The sequence below is a fragment of the Chelonia mydas genome, chromosome 6, assembly GCF_015237465.2.
Source record: "Chelonia mydas isolate rCheMyd1 chromosome 6, rCheMyd1.pri.v2, whole genome shotgun sequence".
Lineage (NCBI taxonomy): Eukaryota > Metazoa > Chordata > Testudines > Cheloniidae > Chelonia > Chelonia mydas.
The window spans coordinates 45,902,783-45,913,720 of record NC_051246.2 but is presented as its reverse complement, the minus strand read 5'-3'; the positions used below and the strand labels follow the sequence as shown (position 1 = coordinate 45,913,720).

Genomic DNA, 10,938 nt, shown 5'->3' with positions numbered 1-10,938 from the left:
CTTGTACCGATGTTCTGTCCACACCAGAGCAACAAACCAAGCCAGTAAAAATGAAATAAAACATGCCAATGGTGTTTTTAATACAGGTAAAGCTTTCATGATTTGCTTCTTTGGGGTGGATAGGTCTGAGGAGTGCTCAGGTTACAGAGAAGGTCCAGTGACTCATTTTTTACCCTTGATTTGTATAGTCCTTTAGTAAAACAAAACTGCAGCAGCTGGATGATGTTTCTATGACAAACTAAAGTGCTGGGAATGCAAATGTAAGCTTAGTTTTGAGTTGAATTGTTTTTTCTAGCATCACCTATGAACAATTCTGTCCCTCAGTCTGCAAGAATGAATTCTATAAAGTTTGATTTGGAGAAGCACCCAAAAGTCCCAGTGCTAATCCATACCTTTTCCCTCTGAAGCTCTTGCAAAGTCAGGTTGTTTCATGGTACTTTCTCATTAAGGACTTGCTGGAAATACCACTACAGCAACCCCTTTTGCCATATTATGATACTTCCATCTCTGGCTAACAAGCGAGGTATTAGTCTGAAAAAACAAACAATAAGATGAACTCTTTTTAATCTCAAAAATGGTTTGTGGTTTGGGTGAGGGTTTGATTCAGTTTTTATTTCATCCAAACCAGTGCATTCCTTTCTAATTCAATAGTCCTGACAGAATGAGTCTTTATTGGCTAATTTGCATCCTGGTGAGAAATTAATTGGAAGAGGTAGGCAGTGGAAGCAATGTACTGCACATACCTGGGACTGCATGACATAAATGTCACGGCCTTCTCATTTCTTTTTAATGTTGCATTTATGTCCAGTTCAAAACCTCCTTTTGCCATGGTTCTCTGGCTGAATAATTTAAAATCCCTTTAGTTTGACTCCAAGATCCCAAGTTATGTAAATTGTTTGTCTCTTACAAGAAAAAAGAAAAAATTGGATAATCGTTGCCAAACTGCATTTCAGTCTCTGCAGACTCATTATAATCAGCCACTCAAGACTGGCTTTTCTAGTCTATCAACTGGATTATTTACACCTTCAAATTTCTAAAGTGTAACTATAGGTACCAATCCTGTTCCCTGGTTACCTAGCCCATAAATTAAAACAACAAAATAAGCCTATAAATATATTCACCTTAGTCCAACCCCCTCCTCAACAGTTTTTGGAAAGGGGGAGGGGAGGGAAATGTGCACTGCAGCTTGCCTGAAGAGTTAATAAATCTCAGCTCTGGAAGACAAAGGGGGAGAAGCAAGTTCCAAAATCAAGGACATCTTGCAAAGAACGTACTGTCAGCAGCAGGATCAGGGCATAGCAGTAAGAGCTCTCTCTTACCATTATTCCATACACTGTAACCATTTCAATATTTGTTATGGCTTTTGTTAGCCTTATTTTTAAGAAAACACTAAAGGGTTATGTGCATGCATGTGTGTTTAATATAAATGATAATCTGCAGAAGTACAATTTACTAGGTTCTGTGAAGGAATTATTGGCACTGATCTCTTGGGAAAGTTGCAACACTGGAATTTAAGAAGAATTTTTTTGTAACTTATTTGAAAGTTTTCCATTCATCATGATGATTTATTGATCATTCTATGACTATGGTTTAATTAAGCATACAAAGGCTTGGCAGTTATAGCAGAGGCATATCCTTTTAGAAAGGCTAACAATATGTTAACCCAAGGAAATTCCAATCTGAGATAGAACTCTACAGGGTCATATATAAGTTCAATGTAATGGATATGAATATACATGGTACCATTTCCAAAACACAGGTACATGACCAGCCTATAAACATTGAATGTATGTCTCATTTGTTCAGTTATTTATTAACTGATTTATGAAAAAAATCCCTCCACCCTACTTCAATTTTAACCATTTTTCATAGTTGAATAAAATCAGCTATGCCAGATTCATGGATATTCATGTTCCTAGCATTCATGGTCTAGAATTAAATGGAAATACATAATTCTGAAAAGAATCTTCAAGTTATGTGGAAAATGACATCTTGACATGCCACCCCTGGTTATGAAGAAGAGCTCTGTATCAGCTCGAAAGCTTGTCTCTTTCATCAACAGGAGTTGGTCCAATAAAATATATTGCATCACTCACCTTGTCTCAGCTATGAAACAGGTGGCTATCTGCTCTCTAAATGAAGTGTTATTGCTAAAATAAACAGTGTTTTAAAGCAAGGAACACACATCTTCATAGTAAAACTCAAGTTTGTTTTACAATTAAGGAAAAGTGACATGGTCCCCAACCCTTCCCACACCCAAGTTTTTTTATATATATATATTGAAAATATCTTAAAAGAATACAAAATGTTATACTTAAACATATATTAATTAGTACACTTAAATATAGCTTAATTATATTTACAGTATGATGCAGATACTTTTAAGTTTTAATGCCAACTTCAATGTTTCCCAAAAAACATAACATTATATAAATATACAATAAATATTTGTTACACATGGTGAATAATAGAGAACTGGTCCACAGACATTAACTTACATTTGCACGAAAGTCTTTACTTTAACAAAGCAATAGGCCTGCTGACATGAATGAAATACCTTTGCCACAAACAGACCACAGCAAGACTTCAATTGAGTGACTTTTTAAGAAATATCTCATTTCAACTAAAACTGCCAAGCCTGGGATCATGTATGTATTAGGCCCCGCAAGTGACAGCCATGGAACCATATTGTAATTAATTGCTTAGTTCATTGATTGTAATTGTAAATACCAACACCTTAGGGAATAATTTGTACCACATTAATATACTTGCATAGAAGATTCATTTGCTATTCCTGTCCCAAAAGAATGAATCTATGGATTTTTTTAAAATGTACAATTATTAAAGAAAATAGAAGTCAGATTCTTCAACCTTTACTCACTTTGTTTAATAAGCTACTCCATAAGTAGATCCATTAAATCCAATTACTCAAGAGTAAGAGTGGCAGAATTTGGACATAGATCAATGTACAGTATTCTTAACAATTTACATCTGGCCTAATAATGGCTGAGAGTTTTGTTTGAGTAAAGACATATCTATAGATAATTTTGCAAGTTCACTATCTTTGTTCTTTCTAGTATAAATTAGATTTAAAGAAACAGTCACTTCTCTCATAGACGCTTATTAAAGTCAATTTGAAATTATTTTAGTCTTATGTCCAAATTAGATTCCTGTCATGTTCTATCTGTCCTTCCACTGCCAAGTTAAGAAATAGGTAATACACCTATACACTGCTTAATTTCACCCCTTCCTGTTTTCTACACGGCTGCCTTTTTTAATTTTTGTGGTTTGAAAAATATGAGACAATAAAACCATTGTCACATCTAAAGTTAGACCTCAGTAGAGTCAGTTGCTCTTCCTGGCTGAAATTCCAGCTTCATTAAAGTCAACGGCAGAACTTTCATTGACTTCAGTGGGGACAGGATTTCACCCCTTCTGTCTACAGAAAGAGTATGGAAAGACTTTTGAGGTTGCAGTTGCTTCATACAGTATTATCAGGGCTATGAAAAATAAGGATATTTAACATACACAAAACTGATGGTGGACCAAATGATTTGAACAAAATCAAATCCTCTCCCAACCAATCCTTCAGTTTGTATAAAGCAAACTCAAACTGGACTCTGCCTCTGAGATCTTCAGGTAAGTACTTTAGTTCTAGTTTCCATCTAGGAGCAGCATGCCTGAAATCTCTTCATAAAGCCTGAAGTTTGCAGCTTCAAGAGGTTCAGATAAATGTCTCTCTCTTTATCCCTGTGGATTTCCACAGTTGCAGCAGCACACTCTTGCTAGCAGTCCCTAAGCTTAAACATATTGAGGATGGAGAAAGAAGTTGTCATTGAGCAGGTGGGGCAGCTAAATTCTGGTAGTCATTTATTCTGCTGAACTGACAGATCCAGAGTCTGTTTACTTTTAGTAGAAGGACCATTTATTTAGTCAATCCTTAGCTGACAAGGATGATTGGGTTAATTTATGGGATAATGTCTACTTGTATATTGATCAAATAGGTGGGTTACATGGTGCTGAACATATGTCCAGGGATAATTTGTGAGAAGGGAATACATTTTACAATAAGCCTGATCACAGGTGATTTAAAATAGAGATGCAAAATAGGGCACACAGTTTGCTAATATTAAATTCTGGATGAAGTATAGCAAAATTAAGTGTCCTTGTTTTACCTATTTTTTCTCTTATCTCTTTTCTCCCACCTTACCTGAATTGCCTACAAAGCTGAACTATTGGGCTAATGGACTCACTAACTACCAGTTACTTGAGTAGAGGGTGAGCTACTTTCTCTCACTTTAGACTGTGTGTTTGCCCCACAGTATTCACTGCAATTGCTGTACTTAGTCCTTACCTACATTTATCCTTTGTTTAATCATCTTTGCTCTGGTTTTGAGTTTCTAACTCAAAAATATGGATTTCACGCTATTCGACTACTAGGACATTGCTGGATTTGGTGTTAGCTATCACCAGTGGTGACGATCACACCTACCTTTTTTTTTTTTTTTTTTACAGTCTTATTTATTCATGATGCTATTCGTTTAATGGATTAAATCTGCCATGTACTGCACCTTAAGATATAGAACCTCTTGAACGTATCCAAATATATTCAGTACTTAAAGTTAGAGGTAGAACCCTCTTTCTACTTCATTCCAGAGCCACCCCTCCTGATCCTTCAGGCCTGAATTCTCTCAATTTCTCAAGTGCTATATTTCCCAGAAACTCAAGGGATGGAGCATATTAGATGTTTCCTTTGTCATCAGTGGAGAATTAGGCTATAGTACAGACATCAGTATGCTGGGCAGTGGCATTGCTCTGCCGCTGAATACATGGTGCCAAATTCATTGCAGATTTATACTCATGCAGCCCCACTCAACCCAATGTGTTGTAACTCATAATTGAATTTGGCCCACACTGTCCCACCCTGTAGCCGCTCTGATCTACGTTTACTGTACTCTGTTCAGACCATATTATCGTGAAATTTTATTGTGCTTCAACAAAACGTTTGATCCAAGCACAAAAAGGCTTTTATTCCATTTTAAGTAATTGCTTTCAACACTCTATATGATATTTTCAGTATGACAAGCTTTAGTCATACGGTGAGGAGTGAAATATTTTAGAGATGGCAATCAATTTCCTGCCCAAGACAGGAAGGGGCTGGGGGGGGAGGGGAGAAACTCCAAACAACTCCTCCCCCAAACCCCTCCTCCCCACACAAACCAATGTGATATAAGCAAATGCATTTTTTTCACAATGTAGCCATAAAAAAAAAAAAAAAAGCCTGGAGCCAGACAGTTACACAAGTGCTGTCCTTAAGCCCGCAGCTCAGCAATGTGAAGCGGAACATCAGGATTCTTTTTCAGTTGCCTCTTTTTAAAATTTATTTATTTATTTATTTAGTCAGTAGCCTGATTCAATATTGCAAACACCTTCACAACATCCAAAAAACAAAACCAAAAAAAAAAAAAACCAAAAAAAAACAAAAACAAATTTGTTTCATCCGGAACATGTATCTAACGATTTTTTTTTCCCTTTTCCAATCTCATGGGAATTTAAAAGTAAAAAAATAAAACAGTAAAACTATGACAACAGCACCTTGACATTGCTTTAATTCCAACGCTATCAGAAGGTAAAAGCAGTAAACGGATATAATACTAACAGGAATAAAGATACTTACTGTCTAAAATGTAAACGGAATGTTTTGGTTCAAATTTTTTTTTCTGAAAGAGGACAGTTTATCATCAATTCACAATTGAAGCAGCATGCAATTTTATTATTTTTTTAAACTTTTTACGTTTTCAATTCTTGGCAACGGCAACAAACCACAATGTTATCGAGGAATGTAATGCAGAGACTTATTCGTTTTAGTTGTGCGCAAATGACGTTTGTTCCCCTTCAGGTCATGGATATGTTCAATAAATAGATTGTGGAACCACTGTACTGTATAAACTTCAGTTATACATGCAGTCCATAAAATTATTATTTTACTGAATAATTTACCCTGTTATGTATATATACAAATAGATAATTTTGTCTCAATATAATCTATACAACACGAATCCACTATCTTCCCCTTTTAATGGTCAATGTACATACACAGGAAGTGTCTATTCTTATAAACCGCCAGCCAACTCTCTTTTTGTTATCCATGGTGAGAGCTCGCACATAAGACTGGGTAGTTCGGCACTGGGAATTCCAATGCCTCTTGTCTATGCCCCTGCAACCCTCTTTTGTGTAGCCTTTGGGATTGCATTTGGTCTCATAGAAGTATTGCTTCAGTTGGCCTTTGGGTACTGGGACTTTTTCCAGGACCGTAACCGTTGCACCAGACATGTCCACTGCAGTCTTTTTCTCTGCTGCTGTTACCCACTCACTAGTACTGTCACACACGCTCAGCTCCCCACGGCGAGCAGGGTCAGAGTGACGCCGGACCCTCATGGACATATTTGCAGCATCCAAGTAATTTTTGTACTCCTCAAGCAGAAAGAGCAATGGGGGCTCCAAAGGCACTTGACTGCTTAGCATAACCCGAGACGTGTACAAGTCGGCATCCTTGTTTTCCTCACTGGGCTGGACGTCCTGCTCCTCATCTAGAAGCTCCTCTATGACATGTTCAAAAGTGCCTGCCAATGATGTCAGTCCTCTTGAACCAGTGTTGGGCCCACTTAGGCTCTCCAGAGTCCCATGGGTCCGAAGACCTGGGTAAGCCAAGCTGCCTAGTCCTCTGACACTTGCTTCTTTCATAGGGGCAGCTTTCATGCAACTGAAGTATGAAATAACCATAGTAAGGAAAAGGATGGTCATCACTCTTCTTACTTGGTGGAACTGTTAAGGACAAGACAAAAAACAGAGATTTAAAATTTCATAGGGGCAAAAAAAAAAAAGAATCCATATCCATTTAGTTGACCCGAGAGGAGAAAAGTTTACTTATGTAACAGCTGTTATGAACATCAGCAGCACAAAGGTGTAGATTAATATCAATGGTGCATTATTGTTTCCGTTTTATAAAAAGACACTCAACATTTGTCCCTTGATTTATATCTTCAGCTAACACATAAGCCAATGAATAGGCAACCCTGCCCAAGGTCCTTCGTTAGTAAATGTCACACTTCAGATACTATATAGGCTTAAGATTTAATGACCTTCCATTTGTGGTGCAAGTGTAACAGCAGATTAGAAATGGCACTAAACATCAACAGTACAATGGTAATAATTTGAAGAGTTTCAGAGATTGTCTGTTGCAAAAAGAAAAGGAGTACTTGTGGCACCTTAGAGACTAACCAATTTATTTGAGCATAAGCTTTCGTGAGCTACAGCTCACTTCATCGGATGCATTCATTCATCATGAAGTGAGCTGTAGCTCACGAAAGCTTATGCTCAAATAAATTGGTTAGTCTCTAAGGTGCCACAAGTACTCCTTTTCTTTTTGCGGATACAGACTAACGTGGCTGCTACTCTGAAACCTGTCTGTTACAAGTACACAGCTATGTATTTTAACCGTGATGTAGAAGTTGAGATCTAAAGTAGGGCTACCTTCTCTTGGCTATTAAAACAAATTTGAGGTTGTGTAGGTCACAACATGAACATTCAGGGCAAAAAGTAATGAGCTATGCATTTGGTCCTTATCCATACTGCAGCTTGAATTGTGCTAGCAACAGCCATACTAAATAAAAGCTGCTCTGCCAGAACCCCCTCCAGCAACTGTTTTCCTCTGTGGTTATTGCTCATGTGGGTCAAACAAGATTTCCATTCTGAGTGCACGCACAGGTATTTTATTCCGAGGAGTGTTGTGGCCCAAACCGTGTCACAGCCTGCCTGCCTGAGGTTGTCTATAGCATATGTGGACACAACCACCATAAGCTATAACTACGGTTTGAAAAATACCTTCATTCACCAATAGAAACCATACAATTACTGAGCGTTGGCAAGCCTACCTCTTGCCTAAAAGCAGGTGTGTACAGAAATTGACTATGCAACCAGACAAACCATCACAGAGTTAATACTATAATAAACACTTAAAATACAGCCTAAGTAAATACATTGTTTGTATCACACACACACACGTTTCAACACACGTTATATTGAAAGGACAATAATAAAATCGCTGTACGGTAACTTAGAAGGGCCAAATTCTACCGTCTTTATTCAGGCAAGCTTGCTGTTGAACGCAGCATTGATTTCAACAGTTTTGCCTGAGTAAGAATGGCAACATTTGGCTCCAGTGCTTGAGCACAGCGGAGCTAGCATGAACCAGCCATTAGGGCCCTGCCACCCCCACCCCCAGGAGTTTTAAATATCATGACTGTCTGGTTTGCCTTCTGTGTCTCACACTTAGCCCACAGTCTGTGGTGTGAGATGGGCAAGGTGAGAGCAATGCTTGCCATGTGTGATAAGGCAAACAGCATGCAGTATGGAAGAGGAAGTGTGAGGGAGTGGTTTATTTATTATCAAACCCCACAACACACATCCAGTAGAATTAACAAAATTTGTTCCTATCAGCACCTCAGAGAGTCTGCTTGCATGTCTATCCACCTCCCCTTTGTTTTGTCTTTTCAGATTATAAGCGCTTCCAGGCAGGAATTGTCTCTTGCTATGTATGTCTGTACAGTGCACATTTTAGATGCCACATTGCACATTTTAGGTGCTCCTTTAATAAGAAATCCATACAATCCTTGAAACCCCTTAGCGACAAAGAGAGCTGTGTTTGCTGATCTGAATGTGCTGCTACAACATCTTCTAAGTCCACTTGTTACTTTTCCCCCCTTCCGATCCCTGCTCATGCCAGTTCACTAGTAAGCAATGGCATTGTTCACATTTTTGAAGCAGCAGCTAATGTTCATTTCAGTGCTTTTGAAGTTCATTCGGAAGTACCTCATACTTGGCATGCACACTGGAGTAAATGCTATATTTGTCTGGCAACAGGGTGCTCTGCAGAAGTCTTACTTCATCTCCTACAAATAGTCTGTGGGAAACCAGTACTCCCAAATTCGCAAGTAGAAAAGACCAAACTCACATGCTAGAGGGACACTGCCCAGGTTTTAAGGCCCAACATTCACTTAGTGAAGGGTTATTTCTTTCAAGAGGAATTTACTTGAGGATCTCCCCAGCTCAACTCACCCCTTATGTCCAAGTCATCCTTCCTGTTTAAGTGTGTCACTGTGGCACAGACACATTGAAATTAAACAAACCTGATGGCTGTGATTCACAGGAACATAGTATTTGCTCTAATGATGAGGAACAACCATATTTTGTACATAAATGGTGTTTTTCATCCTTTGGATCTCAAAGCATCTTACAGACTGGGTATCATCATTAATATAAACATAGATTTATCTTACTGACAGACAGGGCACCTATGGCACTGAGAGATTATGCTCCCATTGGTTCAGCTGCACCCAAGAACTGAGCCACTGAAAAAATCTGTAAACATTTTGAAAATTCTCCCCTCAGTGATTTGCCCAAGGTCACACAACAAGTTAACAGCAGAGCTAGGAACAGACCAAGATCTTATGGCTTCCATTCAAGTACTCATTACTGTTGTTATTATTTATATTACAATAGTGCCCAGAGGCCCCAGCCAATATCAAAGCTCCATTGTACAGGGAGCTGTACAAGAATAAAACAAAAGACAGTCCCTATGCCAAAAACCTTACAGTCTAAATAAGGATTAGACATGCCAGGTGGATGTAAAACACAACAGGGTGGGGAGGGGAGAGACAAAGGTAAGTGCAATAAGGACACACATATGAGCTAGGTGTACAGTTTGGGGGCCTCAAAGTTTGTTTTAAAATTAGGCAAGTAAATGAGTGACAGAATGAATCACTAACAGACTACCTACCTAGGCAGTTTACAGTGGGCATCATGATAGCAATGGTTTTTAAGAAGGGATTTGAAGGAGAAGAGACTAGTGGCTCTGCAAAATGATTTAAGACATACATTTCACCAGTAGTGGCTTAGCCGTTTTGCTGGCCAAGGTGGAAAATGTTTTTGGCACCTCCCCTCCCCATGAGTGGCTGAGGGGCGGGGGGAAAGCCAGCCAAAACTGAGTGGCACACCAGTTCAGCACCTCTGGAAGTTGGCATCCAGATGATTGCCCTACACCCCCCTAATCCTCCCCCAGAGTCAGCCATAAGAGATCTCGTGAAAAAGAGGCATGACAGTGCTTGTGGGAGACAAAAAAAAAAAAAGAAAAGTTCAATCCATTAGTCCACAGATATCCTCTGCCAGCTGGCCATTGGTCCATCCAGTCTGTCACTGCTCAATACCTACTGCTTCAGTCAGTTACCACCCACAGTGCACCTAACCAGTTCTTCCCTACATCATGGTAGAAAAGAATCCACCCTAATCCTGATCAATTTACACCAAGAGCATGACATAGATTTATCTTTATCGTGCATAAGTAATCTGGAGGGATGGGGGCTGAAGTCCAATTAGGCTTTCAATCCTATTAACAATCCTCTCAGCCATCTCCTACATTGCCAGAGTTGCATGACGATAGCGCACATGTGGATTTGTTGATACAAGAGGTCACCATACCATGGCTTTTTTTCCTTTTAGCAATTTAGCCTGGCAGCAAACAGAAAAACTATATCTGGAATCCACCCTTAAGGCACCATAAACACACATTTCTGATAAGTGAATCTTGGGACCCTAAAATGTCAACAGTCTCCCCTTTAAATGAGTTATGGGTCAAGTACCAATGGATATGTAACATCTCAAAAGATGGGTCTGTCTGTATTTCTTTATAGAGAAAAGAGACTGCTAGTAACTTGCGCATTGGGCACAATCATCATCCCTGGCAAAGAATGATGTCCAAATGTGCTAATGTGGAGGGAAATCCTTTTAACACATACAAAACCTTATCATTTCATAGGCAACAGTGTGCTCATAGTGGAAGCACAGATGCAGTCACAGGAAGTCTGCTAATCTTGTAATGAT

The 10,938-nt window shown here is 38.9% G+C and overlaps 1 protein-coding gene across 5 annotated transcripts in view; it reads right to left on the bottom strand.

Annotated features, from left to right (window-relative positions):
- Nucleotides 1–4,401: 4,401 nt before the first annotated feature.
- The window catches only part of BDNF (brain derived neurotrophic factor), a 48,063-nt gene continuing 41,526 nt past the window's right edge, over nucleotides 4,402–10,938 (bottom strand). For all 5 annotated transcript variants that reach the window (XM_043549576.1, XM_007067914.3, XM_027830121.3 and 2 more), the window contains exon 2: nucleotides 4,402–6,825. In XM_043549576.1, coding sequence (XP_043405511.1) covers nucleotides 6,064–6,825 — 762 coding nt within the window. In that variant the 3' untranslated portion in view covers nucleotides 4,402–6,063. The remainder of the gene's footprint in view (nucleotides 6,826–10,938) is intronic.